Source organism: Struthio camelus, chromosome 2, assembly GCF_040807025.1.
Source record: "Struthio camelus isolate bStrCam1 chromosome 2, bStrCam1.hap1, whole genome shotgun sequence".
NCBI classification, from domain to species: Eukaryota; Metazoa; Chordata; class Aves; order Struthioniformes; family Struthionidae; genus Struthio; species Struthio camelus.
The window spans coordinates 150969839-150996812 of record NC_090943.1 but is presented as its reverse complement, the minus strand read 5'-3'; the positions used below and the strand labels follow the sequence as shown (position 1 = coordinate 150996812).

Genomic DNA, 26974 nt, shown 5'->3' with positions numbered 1-26974 from the left:
TTTGTCACCTGGTCTAATTCTGTGGTGCGTATTGTGCTGCAGTTGCTATTATGTTTTTGGTTAGAGGTGGCTTTCCCTTTTGAAATTTGTCTTCTCTGCTGTGAAATTTTATCACATGGTTACTTAACCAAACAATGGGCTGTGACGTATAACCCCACTTTTATGTAGACATAAAACCCAAGTCTTTCGTCCGATAATTTAGTGTTCAGTAAAATAAAGTCCTTGATCCTTGGGATTTTAGTGCATTGGCCTGCTTTTAATTGGTGCAGAACAACTTCAGTTGATTTCAGAGGGATCTGGAGGTGCTCAGCACTTTAGAAAATCAGGCTACATGTATTTAGGTGCCTAAATACGCATTCTGAGCCTCCTTGTAGAGGTGAATTTCAGTAGGCTTCAGTAATGAAATGATTATGATGAGGGCTTAGTATAAATGCACAAGATGCCAAAAAGAAGTTAATCAGAAAAAGCTAACGTGGCCTAATGACATAAACACTTAATCCTAGCTGAAATGCAATTTCAGCAGCAGTGTGTCCATATTTTGTGAGACTAGGTTCCTCTTATGAAGAAGCAGTGCCAGCTTTCAGCCTATACCGATCTGTGCCTGACACTTGCCCAGTATAGATATGCTATCTAGAAATTTCTTAAGCTTGCCTGGGTAATGTTTTCAAAGGTGCATCATTGATGGATTTGTAAATAGCACACTGGTACGAGCATGAAATGTTCAGACTGGAACAGTGAGGGCTTCGGTGCCACAGGGAATGAGTGCCAAAGCACGCCCTTCAAGCCCAATGCTCAATCTCGATTAAATCATCAGTGAAAAAATCAGTATCAGAAATCAGGTATTCTCCACCATGGCTGGTGGTTCACATCACAAATTTCAGTTGTGTGGTGGTGTTCATGGCCCCTGGTGTGGTGAGACCTATGAGCTACACTAATGGCCTGTGTTACAGGCAAAAGTTTGAAGCAGGCAGTCACGATGCCTAACTTTCTGTGATTAAATTAAGTTTTTATGTTTGTCAGCAAATAATGCTGCATTTATAATGTCAAAGGCTTTTAAATGGCCTAATAGTTGCTGGATTTTTTCCCCCTTGAGGAATAGTAAAATTTTGGTGCTTTGTACCTTACAATTAATAGAAAATGGTATCCTTATTTGAGCTGGGGAGCAAACATCGTGGTAAGTTTTCAGCTGTACGAACCATCTTTCTAAAATACATCATATGCATTTAAACTAAAACAGGATAAAATTTTGCATAGCAGACTTTCTTGTAGTTGGTAAAACGGTGTGTGTGAGTCTTTATTAGCTGTGTTATATTTTAATAAAATACAGATTTTCAGACAGTGAGATAGATAACAACTTGAGTAAAGTAGATCTGACATAACTACCTGAAAATCAACTTCTCTGTTTAGCAGAAACACAGCATACCTGCACTACCGCACTTAATTAACATTTTGCATGCTGCTACTTCTCTCTCTCTTCCCTCTCCCTCTCCCCCTCCCTCCCTCCTTTTTTTTTTTTTTTCCCCCACCAAATGTCTACCACAAGAAAGGAGCTTGCAGCGTTCCCTACCGTCAGTTCTCTCATTGCCCTAAATCTCGTTCTGCTGCGACCCTGGCATGAGGAGCTCTGTCCAGGTGTGTTTTAGAGATTTTAAATATGTTTCTACAACAGTTTTGACTTAACCATATTTGCTATACTTTGTGTTGCACAGATGTAACACGCACCTTTGCTAGAACTGTCTTGTTACATTGCTGTCTTTTAATCCAAAGTTATACTTATGAGAAATGATTACAAGAAACATTCCACGTGGATGTGCTTGCAGACTGCTTTATGTATTGTGTTCAGTACCAGGGGACAGCTGATCAGCCACAGCAATAGTAGAAGGGTGAACAAATCTTTGACAGGTAACTTCACTCGTGTTCAGGAAGACAGATTCCAATTTTTGTGATGATTCTTTGTCAAAATACTTTAAACACTTCATCTTTCACTGTAGTGATTTTAGCAGACAGTTACTTTACATCGTATCTATTACAGTACAAGGTTTTGGGTTTTTTTTTTTACCGTTACACTTTTTAAATGTTAAAATAAGGCAAAATCCATGATTTCAAGTGCACAGTATGAATGGTAGCAATCATTTATTGTACTGATAGGCAGATAATCCTTCACTTAACATACACAATTATATTCCACATTGCATAGAGAAAAAAGGAGAACAAGCAGGTGAGAAGTTAAATCGCTGCGCATGGAGTGGGAGCAAAGCAGTGAAAGTGACCCAGCTTAATCTTACTTCAATTTTTTGCGGCTTTTCCCCCTGCCAATGCGCCTGTCCTGCCCCCACCCACTCCCTGACTTTCCCGTCAGGCCCTGCTCCTCGAAGGGTATTTTAGTTGTCAGAGTTTGGCCTGAGTTAGAGGATGAACTTCAGTGGGAGTCAAGTGACAGAATGACCTTGGCGGATCCAAGCTTCACTGTTTTGAGTCCTCTTGTTTCAAATAAAATGCACCTGCTTCTTTCTGCTTGTTAAATAAGATACAGTGATGCATTCGAGAAGTTGTATATAGCTAATCTACTAACCTGGAACGGCTTCTGAAGTACAGTTGTCTATGGAGGCAGCTTATGTTTATTGACTTAAGACACAGCATGATGTCCTTCTTACACCAGTATTCCTGGACACTTAATAGAATTGCACTGGCATAAAACTGGCGTAAAGTGAAAACAAGAGCCAGGCCAAAAAATATGGACGGAAGAAGACAGAGCTGTTTCCATACTGTAATTCCCATTTAAAAAATACCTCCCTAGCATAATAAAAGGCAGAGCCCACCATGTAAACTAAATTTGGTATAAAATCCGTAGTAGGTTTTTTGTTTCTTTTGGTGTTAGATTTTTGTACTATTATTATAGATTAGACATTGAAGGTAAGATCCAAGGAGGCACATTTTTTTAAAACAGTTGTTTTGTCATCTGAATGGTACAGAAAAAGAATGCGGGAGATAAACAAACTAGACACGAACAGTCTTAGGATATTAAATTTAATTACAGATTACACAGAATATGATGTAAAAACAGCAATTTACTAGAATAATTATAACCTGCAAAATGTGAAAATAGTTTAGAAAATGGATTGTCATATTCTCTGACACAGCAATAGTCATGAAAGGTACACTTATCATAGCATGTGCTAATCTGTGTATTAACTCTACTGCCTGTCATTTAGCCAGGATTCCAAGACAGATTAAAGGCTTTTATTTCTGAAGTGCCTATGTTTAAATTCAATAAAGTTAAATGATTAGATTGAAAACACTATATTTTTGTCAACTACCCCATGGAGAGCTATCCCAGATTTCTGCTGCTTGTAAATGTTTTGTCTATATGCTATGAGTTTGTAATGAGAAGAGTGACTGAAAACTGCGGAGAGCACAGACCTGTAAGTGAGTGGTTTGTCAACTGAAAATATTTCTCAATCCCTTGGCAAGTTTTGGTGAACAGATATTCCTCTTTCCTGCTGCAATACGAATCCTTTTTTGTTTCCCACATTTCTGCATTTAAAAACCCGTATTTAGTTATAACTGAGAGAAGGATCTTCAGACTTTCTGTTACAGAGATCAAGAAGAAGAAATGTTGCAGGTGTCAAAGGATATGATGACCACAGCAGTGTCAGCAGGTTTATTTTTTTTCCAGCTGTTTTTATGACAGCAAAAAAAAAAAAGAAACAAAAACCAACCCCAACATGTTTTAGTTTCTTATTGAATATACAGACTGGCCCAAACATAGACATTCTCTTTATCAATCTTATAGTTACAAAAACTGTACATTACAAACAGTATAGAAACAAACAGAAAGGAATGTGCCACACATCCTGGCTAATTTTCTATATGCAATTTAAAAATACAGCCTACTCCTTTATAGTGCACAGTTATTGTGTAGATAGAGTACATCACTAGTTAAGTGGACATGATAGAAGAGGTCTAATTTTCCTCAGCACAGAGAATAAGAGCCAGTTCTGCTCGGTAAAGCTTTCCTCCATCAGACAAGGCCATGATGCTTTTCTTGTACGTTGCAAGGTTGTTAATGTCTAATTCCTATTTAAAGAACAGATAATGCTTTATAATCCAGTTTAGTTACCAGCATGAGCAAGTTTGCTGCCCATGGCAGAAAATAAATAGGAAAAAAAAAAGGGGGCATTCCCAACCTGTCTGTCCAACATTAACACATGGAAATCGTTGTTCGTATGTTTGAACGTTATCCGTATTACAGACATATGTTAGATGATTGATAGTTAATGTCTCAGATGCAAGCGTTTGACAGCGTTGCTATATAGTCACAACTCCCTTAGGTAAGGATTTACGCTGCTATGACTTTTGCCAAGATTTCTAATTGCACTGGACTTCAGGAATTATGACTTAGAAGATCTATATTTATCTTAATTGGGTGGATTAAAGTGTCCTTAAAATCCAAATTAAATCTAATCTCTAAGGGGAAAAAAGCCCTCTAGGCTTACCTTTTTGTTCTTTTCACACAGATCCTTCAGGAGAGCATCAAGTTCATGTTCATCTATATAGCCGTTGCCATCCTGAAAAACAGTGTTAATAAGAATTAATTTTTTTTTTTTTCATTTCAGAGGTTATGGCTAATTTTCCACAAGTTCAGAAAATGAGTGCCATCAAGCTGCTCAATTAATGCAAAGGTTTTCGGATGACTTACTTGATCATACATCTCAAAGGCTTTATTGAATTCTTTTGCACACATTTTGACACCCTAAATACCAAAAGGAAAAAACAAAATCCATTAATTACATCAATTGTGCATGCGGCTAACAGTTTAACCTTAAGAATGTGAAGCTTCATACCTGAAATTTAATGAGAAAGTTTTCCTGTACTGGGAGTAGCCTTTGGAGAGAAAAAACAAACGTCAAAATATTTAACTGTTTCCATAGCAGCAATTGGTAAATGGTATTTATCCTGAAAAGAGACAGAAGACATACCTGGCCAGTTCAGTAAGCTCCAGCTTTCCATCGTTGTTTGCATCGAACATTCTGAGCTGAGAGAATATATATTTTTACATTAATAATTACAATTAATCAACATTTACTAAGAAAACGCTTCTCTGGGAAACTTAAATTCAGTGAACTATTTCCTTTATTTGGTTCTGGAATGATGGCCCCAGGTTTTTAATGTTGCATTTGCCATGCAATGCATTTATGTAAGGTACTGAAAAAGTAATTTATAGCAATCAACTCTCCTGCAAAAAACTCCTCAGAAACCAGACAAGCAATTCTGATTAACCTATTGTAATGTTCTAAACTGTCTACAGTGATGAATATCCCATATCCAAAACATGCATGTAGTAATTTATATAAGTGAGGGGAGTGTTGACGTGATAACGCTTTACTCTTGATTTCACAATCTGATAATAGTATCATTATTCTTTATCCTTAGATATAAAACAGCATTCAGGTAAAGCTCAACAGAATTTAAGGCATTCACTTCTTGCGATCTTATGATAGACAGAAAATAATAATCTTTTTTCTTAAGGTGACTGCCAGGCCTAGATGTATAAGGAAAGACCAGATTCTGTTTCCGTGATATATTTCAAGAAAAGAGTGAACAGATGCTGTAGATAATCAGCAAATTTTGTTGGTACTATAAAAATGGGAAAGTAAATGCCTTCAGATAATTATAATTAAATGACAGGAATAAATATAATAACGTAATTTGACAAAGCAACTGAATACTAATTCTAATAATTTTAAATTATCCTGTTGTATTAAAGTATTTTCCTTTCAGTAGTTGCAAGGATGAGCTCCTGCTGCTTAAGGGGCACAAATGGCTTATATTAGAAGCTCAGTATTAGAAGTCTCTGGAGATATCACACCTGCCTGTGACTTCCTCTCCCAATTTTATATCTGTATAGCTCCGTTTTTCTAGTTTCATATATTATTTTGCCTTTGCTGTATAAAATAGTCACAATGCAGCAAACTGTACAAAACATTGCTAGACATTGTACTGAAAAGAGCCACACTCTATCCCACCACTGTCAATGAAGTGCCCTATGGAGGGGCTCATTTAATGCCTGGGCAGAGACAGTTTTGTTGCAAAATACTCAGGGGAAAACAGGAAAGAGGGAGATGTTGTAAACATGATAAGAAACTGCTGTGTGCAGATGGCATTTGAGACGAGAGAGACCCTACAGCACTCTAGGAAGACAGAACATAAAATATAACCCCAAATTAATTTAGCTGTAAACATCATAATGTAATTAATCTTATCACCGGTACAATTTTTCTTCTATTAGCTGCAAATCCTTCACTTTTAAATTTACTGGCACAAAGAAGCATATCAGGGAAAATTCTTTGCACGGTATTATGGTATGGTCTAGTACTATGTAAAACCCGAGCAGATTCAAAATTCCTGCAAATTTTTTTTTAGCAGCACTGCAAACTTTCGATCACGGACCAAAGTTCTGCAGCTGCAGAAGTACTTGCGAGGTGCCTGTGTGTTCGGATGACTTATGCAGCGTGCTTAGGTCCTGGTGGGGGTTTTTATGTCATTCGGAGCCTTTCAGCGGCTAGAGACACAGTTTGGATTAATCCCCTCTGGATGAAATGCCTGTAAATCTTACCATTATTTCTGTGTATTCTGTTAGCTTTGAGTCTTCAATCTGCTTATTTGCTTTCTGTAATAAATCTTTCAAGAAGCTCTGTTAAAATAAATAGAGGAGTAACAGGTGATTTTTTGTCTACAGTATAAAATGCTTGGCTTGCTAACTTTAAAGTGACAGGAAATACTATTTTACTCCCACTTAAGTATGACTAAAGAAGTACAAAACAAGTGTGAAAATAAGTAGTAATTTACAGTTAAGAATACAACAGTTTCTTTTGATCAATTCAAGTATACCGCGTAGTCTAATTTGGACAAAATGACTCATAAAACTTGGTGCATTATATGCTATTTGCTGTATTTGGTTTGGAAAAATAGAGTATCCTCCAAGGATACTGTTTCCTAATCAACTCTGTCAGTGAATTACATTAATTAACCTTGCAGCTACTTGGAAAACCTGGATGTTTACTCTCTTCTTGCAACATAGGAACAATTTTACAGAAAAGATCAATGATTAATCAGGTTTTCTCCCTGCCTATGGCAGTAGCTGATGCTAGAAGTGAACATGTGACCTTTGTTGCTCCTTCTCACCTTGTGCTTCAGATATGTGCAGCCAATTTCATTAGATTTTTTTTTTTAAGAGAATTTGACGTGGTATCCCATGACTTTCATCACCAGCCATTTCTCCTTTAAAGAATAAGAGTATTTCCCCCATTCACTAGTTTAAATTGCTATCATAGTTTTGTGATAATAAAAAAAAAATTTATTTATTTAACAAGAGCACTACAAGACCTGAAATTTCTGTATGTCTACCAATGCTCAATGAAGTACCTAGTAACTACTATCATTAGTTTCATTAGCATTATTGTCTCTTTGGAATTGAGGCCTCATTTCCAGGTAGAAAAGGTGGTATCTCCTGAGAAAATCTATTTCTATACGGACGACATCCTTGAAACTGAATGCTACTGTGTTAATACTCCTATTAGTGATAGCCAGTATAGTTCTCCCAGTCTGACCCCGTCTGTACTGAAAGGCCTTCTTATTAGTTTGTATACAAAGAACATCAAAGCAATATTGCAAACAGATGTTATAGAGATATGTTTAATCTTGCGTGCTTTTGATAGAAAATAGGAGTGGAAAGGACTTTGAAAAGCTATCCAGTACACCATATCTCAAAACAAGACCATCTATAGCTAAGCTTCCTGAGCTATTGTCTAGTCAGAGATATTTTCTAATCACTCCTAAATATAGCCAGTGATGGAGATTCTGCCTCCTCCTCAACTACTATTGTTATAGTTAAAGTTTTCCCATTTTCTAGCTGAATTTATCTTAAAAAATTATAAGTGGATGTACTCCTTACAGAGCATTTACTTAAAATGCTTAGACTTTTGAAGAAATATCAGTTGACCTTAAAAATAAGACTGGAAATTTGTGGCTTATTTTCAAAGTTTTAAAAAGGCCCTATTTCTCTGCTGCAGACCAGCTCTCTCAGCCCAGGATATATGAGACCATCAGGGATCTAAGTAAAATTTCTTAATTCTCCAGCTGATTTCTTAATTCTCCAGCCCTGCCTTTTAGTGTCTACTTCAAGTCACAATAGCTGGCAAGTCCTTAAGGGCCTATGTAACAACTGGGAAGTTCTCAGTGTTATGTGCATAATCCAAAACTTCTTCCCGATCCTACAAGCTTTCAATACACCAGTTCTGTCTGAGGATTACCTTGAGGCAGGATCTTCACCAAACATCATACAGATACTGTACTCAAAGAGGAAGGGAAAAAGGAACAAATAATGAGAATTTCATGATGTGAACTCCCCTGTCTAAAAAAAGGACTGCAAGGATTTCAAGCAGCTTGACCTCCAGGTGCTCTGCTTAATGCTTAAGTAGCTCTTCTTTAGAATACCACCTATGGGCAATATAGTCCAAATTAGATGGATGAACCGTGCTAGGTCTTTCTCTTGCTATGAGTTGTTTTCAATCCTCTGAGCTTAAAGCTACAGGAACTAACCACGTGTAATTACACTGTGGAAAAAAAGTACCTTCCTACTCAGAATCTGCTTCCCCAGGTGTGGTCAGTATCTACAAGTTTTTTAGTTTTACGATTATGGAAGGAATTCCGTCTAATTTTAAGTTTTGTTAAGTCTGTAAAGGGTAAGATGGTTAACGGAATAATCTTGATTCTACTCTTCTTTGTGAGTAATGAGGTCAGCACCAAATTCCCACCAAGCTAACCGAGTACAGGCAATGCAATTCCGGTTGTGTTGACCTAACTGTAATACAGTAGAAAGAGCAGTATTACAAGATATTTGAGAGAGTATAATTTCTCCTGCAGCATAGTGATTAATGATAGCAATGCCCTTGGAAAAAAACAAAACCAGCCCCCTCACCAAAATACCAAAAGAACAGCAGAGCTTTCAGAGACCTATCTGTGTTCCCAGGGCTAAAATCATCTTACTTCTAAGCTAGAGTATCTGCTGTCTTGAGTCACTTGAGACAAACATCTGTCTGAATTAAACAACATTTTTAGAAACATTTATCAGAGTCAAGTTTCACTCAAAGTAATTTACCAGTGATAAAAGCATCAGCTAATCATATTGCCTTTCAGTAAGGTTTGAAATGCAAAAACATGCAACGGTGGGTATCTGAAGAAAGAGATAGCAGCCCAGGCTGTAATCCAATGCTTATTCGCACTTCATGCATACCCACCGATATCGGTTTACCTTAAGTTCCTCAGAGTCAATGAAGCCACTGTGGTCACTGTCATATTTTCTCCATGTCTGCAATCAAAACATGAAAGATTTAATTACATATTTATGTAAAGCTAGTCCTGAATGACTTTACAAAAGGAAAATTGTCATACTTTACCTGCATGAAATCTTCGCTTGACTTTAGCTGCTGGCACCTAAAGAACAACAGGAAATTTTCTTCTGTCGGTAATATCTGAGCAAGCTGTAATAGATTTTAAGAAAGATTAAAGTTTGATTCCTCATTGGGCTGGCTGAGCCTTTAAAAGCATATGAAATTCTTTGTGGTCAGACTGCCTTATTGATCTAAGAAGAATTAAAATTCAAGTTTTGTTACCCATTTGCATAACTATATCTTTGGTGGATATGTGGAGCCCACAGATAAGAATGATGTTACATTCTCTCCGGACAAGAGAGATTATATGAGTAAGTATATGTATAAGTAAGAGCAATTGCATGCTCTTACTCCCAATTTCCTAACACCAATGGTTTGGACTCCTTTAATCCCGCTGAAGGTTTTGGAAAACTCCTGCTCAATTGAGCTATCCCTACAGCTGGCACTTTAAGGGCATATCTGCTGGTAGTAGAGGATTTCTACAAAGTCAGGACCTTACCAATAGCTCTCTTTCCCAATAGGCTGAGTGCTATCGCTTTGGTTGCTGTTGTGACCCAAGCAGAAGTGGCGGTATGCTTCCTGCGCTTAGCAGAAATTTCTGTTCCCCAGCTTGAGGTGAGCGTGTTAAGCACTCCACGTCTAAGACCATCTCTCCTTTCCTTTCCTAGCAACCAGTATTTTTCACTCTAACCTATAAGAAGGTCCTACAATCTATAAGAAGGCACAATCTACAAGAAAATTCATCCCTCAGGTTGAAATTTTTGGAAGATGCCTCTGAAAAGCCACTGGCTTGAAGCTTTGCTGTATTCATCAAGGACAAACAGAACTGAAGGTCAGGGAGAAAGGAAGGAAACAGCAGTTTAGCAAAGGGGTAACTATGGAAAGAGAGGGGGAAAAAAATTTCACTCGTGAAGTTAGGATCTGTGGTGAAAACTTTGGTATGAGTGTGAAGGGGAAAGCAAAAAAGAGGGATGGTCAGAGGGTCAATGAGAAGGACCGTGAATTAAGAAAGCGAGGTAAAAAGACTACTGATAGGTACTGCATAAAAGGAAAAAGAGAGCCCTTGCTTTTACTGAGTAAGCACTGACCTGAAGAACACACATGTGTAAGAAAAGCAGGAAAATAAATGTAAAAACAAACAAGCAAAAAACAAACAAACAAAAAGGAGAAAATGAAAGCAAAGAGGGCAAGGGGATGGCAACTGGTGATCATTTTTTAGGTTCAAAGATGTGTTCAATACCAGAAAGAAGTCAAAAGGGATTTTAGCCCTGCAAAATTAGGGGTGGTTCTTCCAAAGTCTGTGCTCATACAAAAGCTGTTTTTAAAATCAGACTTTATTGTACTGATTATTAAAAATGTTCATTTACTATAACTTAATTTTGGCCAGTGAAAAATGTACAAGATGGAGAGTGTGCTATACTATATAATTTAATGTAAAATCATGATTTGATTTTAACAAAAGCCCAATATCTTTTCTGTGCTCAAAGTGTATGAAACGTGTTTTGATTGAAGAAAACTTTTTACTTGAAGAATAGACCAGCTGTGCTTACTAGAAGGAGAGAATGGAGAAATAAGCATTTCTGAGCTGCATTATTTTATGAAAAATTACATCTGCAGACTTCTTGGAGCTTCATCTTAAAATTTCAATTCAAATTTCTCTTTCTGTGCATTCACTTCACACCCTAAAGCCCCTTTATCTGCCTATTTCAGCACAATTGCCCTAATTGCTTGGGCTTTTTTATTGGATTGCAGCGGGGCCTTAGGCGACTTCAGCTCGCTCTCGGTCTGCAGGCACAGCAAGGAGATGGAAACAGATCTCTAGCGTCTCTAGAACTGTCTGTGCAAGAAATCAGTTATATTCACTAACTGTAGGTGCAATTGAAAACACATATCAGAGCACTCTTCCTACAGAGATGGAGTAGCTGATTACAGACTGCCAAGCACATCAGAGAGTGTTCTGAGTGCCTTTGCTGAATACCTTGGCTGAATACCAAATCTAATCAACTGAAACAATACATTTTTGTCAGGGGCTTTCCAAATTTGACTTCACTATAGATAGAAACGGAGTATACACCTGTGGATGAGTACCTGTTCATACGTACATAGTAGCTAAACGTGAATAACTTAGTACTGGTTTATGGAAAAATTGCCTTTTTCTCTGCCACGACAGGGGGCTTTGGTTTTAGGGGTAAATCAGATCTTCCTACTCAAGAAGAAAAGTTGAACGGAGGACAGATTTATAATAATAAGCAAAGGTTGGCAGCGTGGGCTGATTACAACAGTGGGAAAGAGTTTATGGGAATCGTTAAAAAAGTCAGAATCGGTGTGACAGAATACCAGGTAGGCCAGTACTTGTCTCTATGAGAGAACAGGAAAGCTAACCCTGTTTCTTCTTACCAGAAGGAATTTTATACAATGCTGTAGTAATGTCCCTTTGTGAGCCACATATTACTTTTTTCAGGCTAATCTTTTTTCTAGATACTTTTCCGTGTGAATTGCACACTTGGCCAGTACCCCTCAGTGCAAGCCTGAGGCTATGGCTGCTTTAATGTCAAGTGATAGGCACATGTGTTTACACCATTGGCCAGAAAACGTAGAAAGCTCTGAGGAACATGTGAAGAGGCTCCTTAGATCACTCTGTATGGGATTTTGGACTCCCTCGGTCTTCTCTGGGCTCCTTATGACATCTTACAACATTTTATACCTATATATGGGAACATATCTGACATAAGAAATACCCATTTGCTTTGTGGAAGGATATTTTCTATAAAAGGAAAGAGGAAAACTATCATTTGGTTCCAGAAAATCCCTGCCTAAAAGTAGGATAAGTCTAATGCAAGTCCACAACTTCCAACACATGCTTGATGCCTAAATCAGTAGGAATCCTTTCCTGTGATTACAATGGAATCAGAAACGAAACCCTCGTGAATGAATCCCCGTTTCACAGTCAGAGACGCACTAAAGCACTCCTTAGAAACAGACAGCTATTGCAAAATTTCCATTGTGGTATACTGTTAGCTATAGCTAACTTTGGTGAGTTTTGCAAGGCTGCCAAATGGAAAAGAGTCACTTTCCAAGAGTCATTAACCACTCACTAGCAGTACCAAACTAGACTTGAGGCGCAGAATGCATTACCCCTGGAAGACAATTACCTTATTTTAAACTGTCTCTCCTGCCCTTTGCAACTCTGACACAGAGAAAGGCACAGGCTTTTACCTTTCAAAGAGGTTGTAGCTGAATATCCAAGGCATTAGCTCAGACTTCTGACAAAAATAGGTCTTTCCTGTTTTATTTCTTCCTTGAGCTTCAGAATGATAGAGACAATATAGCCAAAGAGAAGTTCAATTCTTTTAGCTCTTGCATCAAATAGTATTAAATTGCTTTTTTGTTGAAAGGCTCACTGTTATAAGGGATGGGAAAATCACGGGAAGCCAGCTTGACTTCCAGGTCCCAGGTGTAATGCTACTGAGAGAAAAGATAGAAATCTGTTGCTTTTTCTAAAAAAAGACTTATTTTTGAGAATAAGTGTAGGGGAAATCCAAGAGTGTGTTTGAGTAAGTGTAAATTGCTTTGCAGTGGCAGACTCTCAAGGGACAATAGCAGTTTAGTGAAGATTTCTCCAAGCTCTGATACTTTTATGGAGAATGTGTCAGCTATTTCTTCATCACGAGTAAGAGAGAGCAATCAGAAAGGCTGAGACAGGCTTGACTCCTCTCCACTCAGCTGCAAGCTTGTGAGAGGTAGGAGATGTTTATATAGGTTACCTAACAGGAAAAATGCTTTCAATACTTAAAACAAGATTAGAACCATTTTCTAAAAATCATGCTCTAAGTAAATTTTTCTGATACCTAATGCTATTTAAAATATCTTTCATTATAATTCATATAAATATAATACTTTTTAAAAATCCTAGAGTAGAGAATGGAAGTAAAGAGAATATTTGCAAGCTAGTAAGTAGTTACCTTTAATAGTAAGCTTTCAAATAATTTGAATGTGGAACTACTACAGCCATGAGTTTCAAAACCCTGGGCTTCCACATCTACATTTTAGTGAAAGCATTGATCTGAATGTGTACAACAGAGGAAGGAAAGGTCTCTTACAAAAGGAAAAGCGAGTGGACAGGTCAGATTCTACATACTGCTGGAGGGCACTCGATAACAGCTTGTGCATCATCTGCAGTGCGTTCCCTAAGACAGAATATACACTTTATCTGAGCACCAAGTTGAAAATCCACTCCTCCTCTGAAGCCACCCCGGCCTCACTTTGTGTCTCTGTCCATAGACCTTTCCTGAAAACTTATTATTCACTAGAACGTTTTCCTTCAGGTGCTGTGCTATTAGTGACAATGGCTGGGACTCTAGATGCCTTTACACAAGTTTTTCAAATAACATTCGTACACTTTTTCAGAAAAACTAGTTGATGCACAATGTAAATGGGAAGGGAGCAACGGAATTACTGGAGGTTTTTATTTATAAGGGGAGAGAATCAAGTCCAGATATCAACTTTACTGTCATACCGCTCTGCACATGCAACATATTTTGTCCGAGTCCCATCAGCACTTTCCAAATCAAGCTTCATGCTGATGTAAATGAAACAAAATATAGCTATTGGTTTAGCAAATTGCTATATTAAGGGAGAGGAGCCCTTCAGTCAGTGAACTGAGCATTCTCAATAGTCAATGGCTTCACTGCATGTTGAGCATGTTTAGCAATTCACTGGACGTGGTAATCACCTTATGGTGTTACACCCTAACAGTTTTGGTCACCTTTACCTGTTAAGTCAATAGCAGAAAAAGAACTAGAAGTTGAAAGGTAAAACTCTCAGTTATCTTTTCTAAGCAAACAGCCACAGGGTTTTTCAGGCACTGCTTGCACATTCTTCTTGCATACAGTGCCAGCTATTAGACACATTCAAAAATATTAAACAGGATTATTCAATATGAAGTGAATAAACATTTGTTAGTGCAAAAATAAATGTGTTTGTTAGTCCAAATAAACACTAGTTATTTTTAGAGGTAAAATTATTTGACTGGTGCTAGGTATTGTCAAAAGATGCAATTTTTAATCAATTGTTGTGAGAAATTGCAAGTGAAACAAGCTGTTCATACTTTCATAGAAGTTTAGTCTTAACTTGATATGCATTTAAACAAGCATGCAGAAGTCAGACACAAGAAAGGGGAGAAAAGATAACCTGGAATGATCTATTACATCAGCGCCGATGCTTCTTGCTGACTTTTATAGAATCTGTTCAGTCCTCTATTTTAAAAATAGCTACTGACACAAAGTTGGTCACTGCAGAAATTTTGAAGACCTGGCTTGTTTCCAGTTGTTTCTTAATTAGCTCTCTCGGTCAAATCTCTTTATTACCAGCAAAAATATATAATAGCGTTTAATGATAAATGACTGCAGTCTCACTGCGCTCAGTGTGACATAAATGAATTGTAGACTTATGCTTGAAATAGTGGTTTCTCGAACTGTAACCCAAGGAACTCTCCTGTTTGATAAGCAGCACTGAGAAGTGAAAGCAACAGAAAAGCTAGTGGTTGCTCACTTCCTGGAAAGTTGCCTACATTGTAAAATTGTTGAGAGCTGCGCAACTGCAAAAGAGGTTGGCTGCATTTTTGTCTTCTTTTGGAAAGCCAAGCAAGGAACAGTGGGTTTTTCTGCCTGAAGTTCAGTAAAGGAATTCATAAGAAATCCAGCTCTTTCACAAACTGGATCACAACTACTGTTAACGCTTTGTGTAAATTTAACATGATTATTATCATCCTCCACGCTATTTTACCATATATGAAATTTTTTTAGAATAGGCTATACTCAAGGACTGCCGTGTTGCATTCCTTTGTGTTACCCTCACTATAGGAGTTGTAACAGAGCATTAGTTTAAAATCATACGTAGAAATAATTCACATATACCCTTGACACTTCAAATTTCTGAAACTGAGCTGTTAGCTACTTTACAGGAGAATTAAATTGCTATTGATGTTTGTTTGCACTATGGAATAGTGCAAATATATAATAACATATTATTTGCAATTAGAATAAAACCTGCAAAGTTAAACGAAGTGCAGTGAAATGGATGAAAAGTGCTAAAGAGTACTGTTGTTTTTGTTAATGAAAAAATTTCATTAATAGAAAAATATTAAAGATCCTGAGACAGAAGAAGAAGTTTTCCGTGTTACTGACAATCAAAATATTTGCATATTATGCTCATGTTGTTCTGCACTAAATGCATTTTCTACAAGTAAACATGTCACTAATTTGTTATAAAGTGACTGTCTTACCTCAACTATTCCTATTTTTCCATCAGTAGTCTTCCCATATTGGTCCACAAAAGCTTTCATTTCAGGTGTTAAATCCTATGAAATTACAATGAGAGCATCGTTATTTTTAAGCTGTAGAGAAACACATGCGAAGTACTTGAACAGTCTATTAATTATTTCCAAACAATAACACATACTACAGTAAGCTTAGTGCTCACACTGCAGCTAGGTTCCTCCAGTTTAAATGAAGCTGAGTAATTTTTATGATGAATAATCTCACTGTGATAAATTTTACTTCCCAAGGAATCATATTATAGTCAGTGTGAATGACTGCCATCTAAACAATTTGAACTCCTATTTTAGTTTACAGAATGAGAAAAGTATAAAGACAGATGTGCTGGAAGATGTGTAAAACAGCTCCTTTGTTTAAGAATGACAGTGAATTTCATAGGTAATTATTATCAATTTTCTAGGTTTTCTTTTGTACATGAATAACTTGAAAGCAGTGCAAAATCCTTCAAAATAAGGAACGTTTTAGTATAACACATCTGAATACCAAAATAGTCTTTCCACATCCTTGAGCTGATTTTATCTGAACAATGGATGCTATTTTAACCCTAAAAGAACCCATGAGGATATCATATTTTTCAATATTTAGTTGTCATAAAAACAGAATCAGGATCTCACTGCTGTAATGTAGAAAGAGACAGGCTTGGGACGGAGAAAACTTGGAACAGTACTTTTAACAAAGTAATCCATCAAGCCTTAACAAAGTAATCCAACAAAGTAATGTCAGCCTAATTGTTCTTTGTATAGATTATGGCTCCTGCTCTACATTTGCTCTCAAAGGCTACCTTCACTTTAGGCTATGGCAAAGGTGTCGCTCTTGGGGTGAATATCTGAATGTTTGATTTGACACATTGACTTGATGTGCTTTGCTTTGATATAAGCTGCCCTCCGCCTTCAATCCTGATGAATCCTTTTTGTTGCTCTTTGTATTTCTTGCAGTTCTGAGCTAGTAAAGCCATGCAGCAAGAAGCTTTTAGTAAAATGAATAGTAATTCCGTGGTTATAGATGAAGATACAGCAGTCTTCGGAAATTTTAGTTGCTATAATAGGTCTGGCTGTGTAGGCCCTAAGTTATTCTCTCACTGGAGACATAAGACATTTCAGCTGTATGAAGTCTATTGTAGTTTGTCCCAAATTTGAGGTAACAAAACTTACTAAAATGTCAGTTCTTTGCAGCTGATACAACCATGGCCTAGTACCCTATTTCTGCCAAAGTCATCCATGGCAGGTTAGTAATTTGTGATGGCTTTAATTAAGATGTGATTATTAATAAAATACACTTCAATGTCACCTTTCATCTAATGATCCCAAAGTGAGGACAGGTATGCTTATGAGTTAAAATGAAGAATTTGTACACATGGGTTTTAATTAGTCCTAGTTAAATATTTTACTAATCTTTCAAGTAGCACCTTGCTAGACAGTGTCCAACCGTTAAAGGCAGCACAGTTGCTTACGGGTGAACAAAACAGAAGTCGTCTAATCTTCGAATGCAATCTTTAGAAAGTTTTTTTCCTGATGTTCGCTTTGGCTGCTCTTGAGCTGATTGATGAGTTATTTAAGTCACATTGCTCAGATAAATGTATTCAGTCCGTAATTTTGCCTAAATTTAACCAAGCATAGTCCTAATCTTGTTACAGATGCAGTGCTCAATGAATTAAATTAAGAAACTAACCCTTCACACCTCAGTCTCCCCTCTTAAAAATTAAGAGATATTCATCCAGCTGAGTGGAACTGTGGAAAAAATAGCTTTTTTGGAGTGATTTGAAAATCTGAGGATAGATGGCAGTACAGAAACACTTACGTGATTGCATTCATAAATACCTATTGAATCCCATATTTCTGTGAGATGGAGAAATATTGTCATCATCTATATGCAGAAAAAGTAAGAAACAGATGTGGAATAGCTCGTCCAAGATCCACCTACTGAGTCTTTATCAGCCCCTGTGTTAGCCACTATACCCCACTGTTTCTCTTAGCATTTGGCAGACTTAAATAGAGAAAGTACTGTGTAAAAGACAGGACACAATAAATGGAAGCTATGCTTATATATTTATACAGTTTTCATCTTTGCAAAGTGGTATTTCTTTCAACATGCCTGAAAGTATAGCAGAACAATTCAGCGTTTCACGTGATGTGTAAAGTGAAAACACATAATGTTACCAGAGAAAAGTTCAAGCCCTAAAACCTCCAAGTATAAATCTACCCTCTGGAATGATGACAGCTCCCGTCATATGGACATGAATCAGGTTGTACGCTACTGCTCCTTCCAAAAGAAAGCAACTGTAAAAGTATGGACTTTCTAATTGGATTAATAAAAGGATTAGAACGAGAACATGGTTAGAACCGTTCTGCAATTGGGAAGAATATTGGGAAATGTTAAATCATCCCATTCAATGACAGAATCAATGTAATTCTTTAATGAATATGGCATGACTGATGTAAAATCTAGCTATGAAGAATGCATAATTGAATATTTCAAAAATAGTGAGCAGGAGAGTGACCTGAAATGCAGAAGTTAATGATGACAAAGAAGCTTTGGGTTGTTACAAGAAGGACAGCCAAGGAAATTACATGTAACCTACACTAGTTTCTCATTGTGTTCCTTCTGGCAAAAGAAAAGAAAGCTAAGCTACTGAATTAGTATCCAGTGAGATGAGATACGAACTAATGAGATGCTTGTTTGGCAAATGAGCCTTCAAATCCAAAAATCAGCTTAGATTTGAAACCTAAGATGGCATATATCCATAATCTATGAAAAGATTTCAGGGATCAAGGTATCAGCAACCAAAGGCAAAGCCAATAGACGAAGTAGTGAATTTGGAGTTGCTACCGTAAATTGGTCTTTTCTGTTGAACCTTCCAAAAAATAGGCTTGAATCAGAGAAATGGCAAAGGAAAAACTCATTAAAAACACCTGAGCTTTTTCAAAATATAGTGTGATTGCAGGCGGAGGTTATAGAAAAACATAAATGATGAAGCAGGTGGCAGACATGAATAATTCTGCAAGGCTTTTCCGTGTTACTTTGAGCAGTCTCTATTTTTTAAGAGAAGATACACACTTGCTCTGAAAGAGCAAAGAATCTGATTTTAAGAGGGTAAGTATTTTTTCCTGATCTGGAGCTTCTAACTCATTTTTTAACTTTTGAATATTATATCAACATTGTTACTAAGAATGCCGTTCATACCAAATAAACACAAGCTTTAATATCTTATTTCTAATGGATATACTTAAGACTTCTACAGTATAATATAAAAGAGAGCTTTGTTCTGTTAAAATACTTAAAAGGTAAAGCACTTGAAGTTGAGTTTAATCTTTCCTATGCAAAGAAAAGTATACATTATTTTCATTTAGAAATGGCAATCCTTGCATAATTTTCTATTTTTTGAGGCCTTTTGAAATTTTAGTTCAAACTTAAACTTATGCAAATAGATGCCTTACTCTGATGGCTATAAGAAGAATTAACTGGTAGCAAGACTTCAGTAAGATTAGAAGGATTGCTGGGAGATTTTTCTGCTGCATGGCTAATGCATACAACTAATAGCAAGATGCCATTTTCCACAAAGTAAATGAAGATGCATATTAGTTTTCCGGTATTTACTTTTAAGATCTATAACAACTTTAGAGCAAAATTAATTATTGAAAAGCTATTGCTCAGTTTGGAGGTATTCTTATATGAAGTAATAATCTACTTCCCCCACCCACACATGTCATCTAGTTAGTGTAATTTTTTTAATATTACTTCAGGAATAAGTATTCTAGCATAGATTGTTTAAATAGATTTCATTATGCAACGTACTTTGGCTTGATGCTAAGTGGCCTATTCTATAAACTGATTATTTTAAAGGTATTTTATTTGTTAAAAAGGCATTGCTTCTGTTATAATTCAAATCTTTAAAGAGAATCATTCATTTCTCTCTCTCTTGCTCTCTTTTTTTCTCCAGTGGGTATAGTTTATATGAAATTAATAATTAATTCTTTAATAACTCATGCGTAAAATTGCTTTGACAACGTTGTCAAAAACTTTGCTGTCCCTCTGAACAATTTTGACTACCAGAACTGGATACTGATATTCCTGATGTGTAACTAGTGAAGGACAAGAAGTAGTTAGCAATCATCTGCAGATCTATTTATTGACCACCAAGGGGCAGAAATGCATTTCAGCCTGCACTGCCCATTAACCACGGAGTTAAAACAGAGTCCAGCTAACCTGGAGTGGTTTTGTTTGGTCATTTGGTTGTTTTTAATATTGGTACATATCTGGAGCAAGTGAGATTAATTGCAATGGAACAAAGTCCCATCCATGACGAAAGAATGAGGTGCATGCATTTCTTGATTGTTCCTTTTAAGCACTGCCAGAAGTACCAGCTTGTAGCCTGGTGAGGTGCAAAAGGGACCAGCTCTCTAGGGAGGTGGACCCTGGCCTCACATTTCCGAAGTGGCTGATTTATTTCATTTGAAATCTGCGTTTTTCTAACCATTCTACTTCCTTTGCTGGATCAGCTAGTGCAAAGACAGTGTGACAGCAGGAAGGAACGGAAGGACCTGGGGCACTGGAGTTTGCTCAAGAAAACTCTTCTCTCCCGGTGAAGACAGAAAAGCGGGGTGAAACATTAACCTACCAAGCCTGCCTTCTTCCGCGCCTGCTGCAGCTCCTGGATGAAGTTCTGCAGCTCCTTTCCATCCATGTACCCGTTGCCTACAACAGAAAGAGTTACGGTTGCTGTCACCAGTCCCTCCAACTTTCTCCGCTCTTCCCGCCGCTGGAAGCGACATCTCGCCCGTGTGCTCCCGACTTTCTTCTCAGCCCGCTCGGCCCCAGCCCCTGCCTCCCCCAGCCCGGGGGGCTGCGCCCGGGCCCCGCGGAGCGCAGGGTGCGGAGCGGGGCCGCCGCGGCCGGGACAGGGCGGCGCGGCCGCGGAGCCGGGGCTGCGGGGGTCGGGGGAGGCGGTGGGAGCCCCCCGAGCCCCCCGCGGGCCTGCCCCCCGCCCCCGCCCCGGGCGAAAGGTAGTCACCGTCGGAGTCGTAGTGGTGCCAGATCTCGAAAAACTGGGCGGCCGAGATCTCCACGCCCTGCAGGTGGGTCTCTGCCGTCATGGTGGGGCGCGGTGGGGCGCGGAGGGGCGCGGGGCGGTGCGGCGGGCGCTGTCCGCGGTGCTGGCTCTGCCCGCGGCTCCGGCGGCGGCGGCGGCGGCGGCGGCGGTGGCTGCGGCTCCTCCCGCCGCCGCCCGTCGAGGGCTATTTATGGGACCGGTCCCGGCCGGCCCCTCCCCCGGCGCTGCCCTCCCTCCCTCCCTCCCTCTCTCCCTCCCGCGGGGTGGGGGGTCTCCTGCCGCCGCCGCGGGGAGCCCGGCCCACGCGGGACACTCCCGCCGAAGTGCGGCTGCCCTAAGAGCGGCGGGTGGGCGCCGGGAGGAGACCCGGGAACAGATGGGGCAGCGGTGGAGCTGGTCCCCGTGCGGGTGCCTACCGGGCTCTCCACTGTCTGTGCCCGTGGGACATGGGGAGGAGAGAGGACGAGCACAGTCCTCCAGCTTAGCCAGTGGATTTCTGTTTGGGAAAGGGACTGGGCGTCAGAGCTCAGCTAGTAGTACTGGAGGAAGTACTGAAGTGCAGAAAAGTGACAAGATGCACCATGACTCAGGGAGCTGTGAGTGCAAGGATTCAGCCTTGGTACACCACTTTTGACTGCTCTATTTCCAAACACAGGCTGCAGATAGCTCCACGAAAAAAAAAAAAAAATCTTTGAAGTGCTGCAACCCTTTAAAAGACTTATTGTGATATCATGGGAAGTGGCATGGTAAATTTAAAGACTTGGCCCTGGTGGCAGGTAATTCCACCCCAAGAGGTAGGTATGGAAGACCACACTGGCTAGTTCGTTCTTTCCCAGTGCTGAGGAGTGAAGGACACTGCCAGTCACTTCTGATTGGATAAGAGTTTTTTTGGGTAGGACCAGCTTTGGAGGCTAGCCCTCCCATAGCAGTGGGATGATGGTTGGGATGGAGCTGCCCGCCAAAGGTCCTCCTACTGTCGTATGGGAATATGATATTATACTGGCAATAATGGTTAGACCTCCCCTTGGGATGACTTGTTTTGGTCGTTAGGGTTACCTGGGTTTTCTGAAGCGCGGAACCTGCCTTGCTCCTTCCTGCAATGTGTCCCTCACATCTTACATTGAGTTAGCATGCTTTGATGGCAAAGCTGATGAGTGACCGGCTTACAGGACATTGCCGAATTCACTAGGCAGTATGGTGAGGATGGGGGATGAGAACAGCTGGTAAACCCGGGAATCTCCATGTGTAAGTGACTGACATGAGCAACGGTAGGATAGCAATATGCTAAGACGAACATGTTGTGTGAGGAAAGAAAGCAATGGGATAATGTGGAACAGGAGACAGCAAAATGCCAAGGGGGATGGATAACCCAGCAGGATGAGAGGTGGATGCTTAGTTAAAGACTGACATGTCCTGAGAAGGATTTCAGTAGATTGGGTGGATGAAATCTTGTATGCATTATGGAACAAGATGTGGGCATAGCGATTAAGTAATCATGAGACCTTATACTTGATTCCCTCCATCTTTCCATTCTCCTGTTTCTCCACCTGTTATGTGCAGCTTTCACTCATTATGTTGCTGCTGTTTGGCTGTAAGTTCTTCAAGAGACAGACTGTGTTGGTCTGTGTTTTGTGAGCTGGTGAACAAAACAGCAGCTAGGATGAAGGACACGAGAATCTGATCATTGGTTTCTTCAGTTCAAAAAATTTGTAAGTATTAGTGCAAAATGTCTACAATAATTTTTCAGCCATAAATGTCATTGTGCACTTGCAAAATGACTGAAGTAATTTTAAATATTTCCTTACAATTAGGCTTTTTATTTTACCATGTGAAAAAAAAAAATCATAGCTGGGTCAATTTCCCACCTAGGGACTGTTTTTTCTGGTATGGCTTGCTCAGAGTAGTAGACTTCAATGGTAGCCATATCCTGAACCTTCTGTAGTCTGTCTACACCTTGTCTTCAAAATAAAAATCTAAAACTAATGCATTTCCATAAAGTAACAATGACGACAAGAGAGTAGAGCATTCACAAGGCTTTCTGTACCCGGAGCAAATACATAGGAGGGGACTGGCCTTGACAAGGAGAAATACAATGAATTGTGCCAGCAACTCTCCTTTGTATTAGGAAAAGACAATGGGGTGCTAGTGACGAAGGGACACGGGAAGGAGACAAAGATGTAATTGGCATTTCCATCATTTTTACATAGAAGAGGTCTGTGCCAATGAGGCAACTTCTTATACTTGCCAAGGATATTGAATTTCTCAGTGCAGTGCAGAATTTCAGCTTTCAGCAGCATGCACAAATGGAAATTGAGTACTGAACCCCTTTCAACAGTCCTCTGACTTGCAACTTATGTTGATTTGCTCCTTGCTGTTCACCATTTTCAAATGGCACATTGAATCTTGTGCTTCTTACTTATCCCTGACCCAGAAGTCTCTCTCTAAATGAGAGAGAATTCAATATAGTTTGAGGCCAGCCCAAATGTACCCATCTCACTGCTGAGACTTTTAAATGAAAAGAAGCTGTAATGTTTACATTTTCAAAATTCTCAGAATAAAGTATTTTGCATAGGTCATATGTGGCCAGGAGGATTTGAAAAAAAATCTCATAGGAACTTTCAAAACATGCTGTTTTCCCCCATCAGGAACACGTATAATTATGTACTAGTATGATACTTGGACATGCTGACCTCTCATTATGGTAACATTAACAAAATTAGTGTTGCCTATAGATCATTTACATGTCTTTATACATTCCTCGTAAAATAGTACGTTGAGGTGAAAGGGTTTATATGTCCTTGCTGCCGCACATTAAGTGGCTCTGCACATTGACATAAAAGTAGTGGACATTTCCATGCAAAAATAATCACTTATATAACTAACTGCACACCATATTTTCATGATTAATGAATTACCAAGCCACCATTCATATTTAATCCCACTGGACTCTGCTCCTTATGCAAAACTAAATCAGAAACTGGTCATTTCAATTCCAAGAAGCTATTAATTTCCATTGAAAGAGAGGAAGCACTGGAAAAGATCTAAAAATGCAGATACATACAGGATGTGATCCATAACCCAATGAAGTCCATGCAAATTTTCCCACTGACTCTAAATGGCTTTGTACAAGAACAAAGTTCTTTGTATTTTTAGAAATTATATGTATGATGGTATGTTTATATGCACAGTGATTAATGAGCATAAACTTCATCATTCATTTTAGCTCTGGCTAGTTAGTTCTCCTTACAAAAAACAAACCAGATCCATATCTGGCAGAAGTCGGAAAAGCTACACTGAACTCAGCTGGGAACTTGACCCAGAATTTAAGTGATTATGATTTTCTTTGAATATATTTGTTGTTTATTAGTGGTCTTCAAATGTTTTTGATCAATAATTTTATGTATGTGGGTTTTCTGAGATTTCCTAATTTTAACTACCAGGCTTCTGCCTTTACAGTCTGAACAGCATCTGGATGTAATATCCCAAGAGTTTCTCAAGACCCATGGAAATCAAATATACCATTTATAATAGAAATCCAACATAAATATATGCCAAAAAAGCAGTAAATGCCAAGATAAGTAATTCTCAGCCAGAAAGCATTCCTGAAAAAAAAAAAAAAAGCTTTCAGCATGATGTGAAGCACCCCAAACTTGAGTTTTGATTAGCAGAGAGATGTACAGAAGAGATGTAAAAGTAAGAACCTTCACACAAGAATGGCCCATGAGAGACACACAAACACTCTGCAGTAGCAGCAGAAGTGATTTACGCAGTTTTTCTCAGTCCACCGTTAAAAGATGAGCCAAAGGCAGGGACCTTTGTGTCACCTTTCTTTTGAAAAGTCAAATACATGCATAGCTTTGTGTTGTAGCTGGACTTCCTCTACCAAGAGCTTTGTTACCAGCTGACACTTAGTGATGATTAGCAGCACAGTCATTCGCAAAAGAGCTGGAACGAAATTCCGGTCCTGGATTATTATTGCTCACTACAATCCTGCTTCCCTATGGAGAACCATTACATAAATAACAAAGATTTTGAAACAACTCTCTAGACTTTTATTATAATCTTTACATGGTTCTATGATATAGAGGGAATCTCTCTTACACTCTTTCACTAAAACACATATCTGAGAAACATCATAAATAAAGGGTGGATAAGACTTTAACAAATTTTTGGGCTTCAGTATTTCTTGAGTCAATACAAAAAAAAAAAAAAAAAAAGACTCACCCTTCATCTGGAGCCCCATCACACGAATATTAATTGTTTTAAAGCCAGTGTATACAGTCTTTCATAAGAGAAAAAGGATATTGATGATATTAATCCTGCACATGGGTGAACATTTGTATTTATATGATGTTATGCTAATGTCAGTCTTAATGATGACAAAGATATACAGACCAGATGGCAGGGTAAGGGCTGGTGGTTTATAAAGTGATCCAGGTATTCAGATGAAACCCCCAAACTTATGCCTAACACATAAACCAGACAGAAAAAACAAAACAGTCCCTGGTTTGGGCTTTGGCAGAATTTGCCAGCCGGCACTGGACTCTAGATGTGTGAAACTACAGGCAAGTATGGCTGGCCATGGATGAAGGTGCCTGAGCTATTTGTAAAATCTTTAGAGGTTCCAGAGAGCAGGTTTTTATAATACTACAGAATAATTTATTGCTTACTTTTGTGCATCTACATTTAATTTAGTATTTGTTTGCTTCAAAAATGAAATGCAGCATTAAGTACACACTCTATCTGAAGCTGTTCCTGGCTTGCAGTCATTATGATAAACCACTATTTACAAAGCAAATATGTTATGTAAATAGTGATTTACAAGAGCCTTCACTGATTTTCAATGACAGTGTTATATAGAAATGTCTATTTCATGCATTAGATAGAATTGTCCAAAATAATTTCAAGGATGAGAAATGGATTTTAATCAGTTTTCTATAAACTGCAAAATGATGAGACGTTTGTAAATTCAGATTACATTAGTACATCCCAAGTCTCCACCTTATGACAGGTGAAGCCAGGGCACAATCCATCCCTTTCTTGCCTATTTTACATTCCTACAATTCCAGCTGCAGCTTTCCAAGGAGCAGCATGCTGATGACAAGGCAATGCTCAATTAGAAGTTCCTCAGAATTAGATGGCCCAAGGTGTGCATAATATGTGCTTTGCCAAGTCTTCCTGTCCTTTAAGATCGCTGGAGCCATCAGTCATTTCTTACTCAAGACAGTTGCTCCCTTCCTTCAAGGACGGCCTGAAGCATCCAGCACAGATTGCACAGAGCTGCCCTGGCACCACTGTCTGCCCAGCTGTTCCCAAGGAATGAGAAGCACTACAATACTATAGAACAACTCAAAAAAAAAAAACAAAACCCTTCACAATGAAAGCAAAAACATGCAGCAAATGACATGCTCTTGTCTAGCCTCATGCTTTCCAAGATAATGCTTAATTGTGTTTTGTCCCGTATTTTGTAGGCAAATAGCTGCCTAACTATGAGACTTAGAAGAGCCTCAGGGATGACCGTTCTCGTGCCAAGAGAAAGCAGCTTCTCCCTTCCCTCTGCCATGATCCTGTAATGCCTTCATTTTGGTGTGGTGTGAGGCCCTGTAAACTTACAGTTACGGCCAAAGTGACCCCTGTCAGGAGGAAATCTACAGCTCTTGCCTTAAGCCCTCTTTGCATTGCATGGTTTTAGTGGAGGTGGGCTACAGTTCACTGGATCTGAGCACTTTCTCTGAGAGTCTGATCCAATGTTTATTAGTGTTTGTCCTTCTCTTGATTTCCAGTGGGATTCAGTGGGATAATTTTCACTGCTATATGCCAGATTGAATTTTTATGATTTTTTTTTGTACTATTCAGATAATGTGCAATTGCATGTAATTTCAGGAAAATGCAGCACTCACTTTAATAGTCACGGAAGCAGTATAACTGTTATGTCAATGCTGGTAATAGTTCTGGTATTCGGTTACTGAAACTTTCAGGGATCCATCTTGTGAGATATCTTACCAGGAAACTCCAGGAGCCTGATTTAGGAGGATTGACTGTCTTTTTGGAGGATTTTAAAGCTCTCCTTGAGTATTTTGGACACTTTTCTTTCTCTGTCTTGGAGAACCCAGATAGCTTCTAGCTTACAGGCTGCTTAT

The 26974-nt window shown here is 38.8% G+C and overlaps 1 protein-coding gene and 1 long non-coding RNA gene across 3 annotated transcripts in view; one reads left to right on the top strand and one right to left on the bottom strand.

Moving 5' to 3' along the window:
• Positions 1-3011: 3011 nt before the first annotated feature.
• On the bottom strand, positions 3012-20993 carry CALB1 (calbindin 1). The gene is made up of 11 exons (XM_068933083.1): positions 20796-20993; positions 20403-20479; positions 15736-15810; positions 9459-9542; positions 9314-9370; positions 6617-6694; positions 4980-5035; positions 4845-4884; positions 4700-4753; positions 4497-4568; positions 3012-4077 (listed from the first exon to the last, which is right to left on the bottom strand). Exons 1-11 carry the CDS (start codon positions 20875-20877, stop codon positions 3964-3966), a joined length of 789 nt encoding a protein of 262 aa, XP_068789184.1. The 5' UTR covers positions 20878-20993; the 3' UTR covers positions 3012-3963.
• A 701-nt stretch (positions 20994-21694) lies between these two features.
• The window catches only part of LOC138066076 (uncharacterized), a 91512-nt gene continuing 86232 nt past the window's right edge, over positions 21695-26974 (top strand). For both annotated transcript variants that reach the window (XR_011139287.1, XR_011139286.1), the window contains exon 1: positions 21695-22543. This is a non-coding gene — a long non-coding RNA (uncharacterized lncRNA). The remainder of the gene's footprint in view (positions 22544-26974) is intronic.

Bases quoted from the DNA above. Each gene is read 5' to 3' on its own strand.
- CALB1 (XM_068933083.1), bottom strand. From the start codon at position 20,877: ATGACGGCAGAGACCCACCTGCAGGGCGTGGAGATCTCGGCCGCCCAG. The intron at 4,754-4,844 runs GTATGAAGCTTC...TTTGGTATTTAG, and splicing joins ACTTTCTCATTAAATTTCAG to GGTGTCAAAATGTGTGCAAA. The intron at 4,569-4,699 runs GTAAGTCATCCG...ACTGTTTTTCAG, and splicing joins CCTTTGAGATGTATGATCAA to GATGGCAACGGCTATATAGA.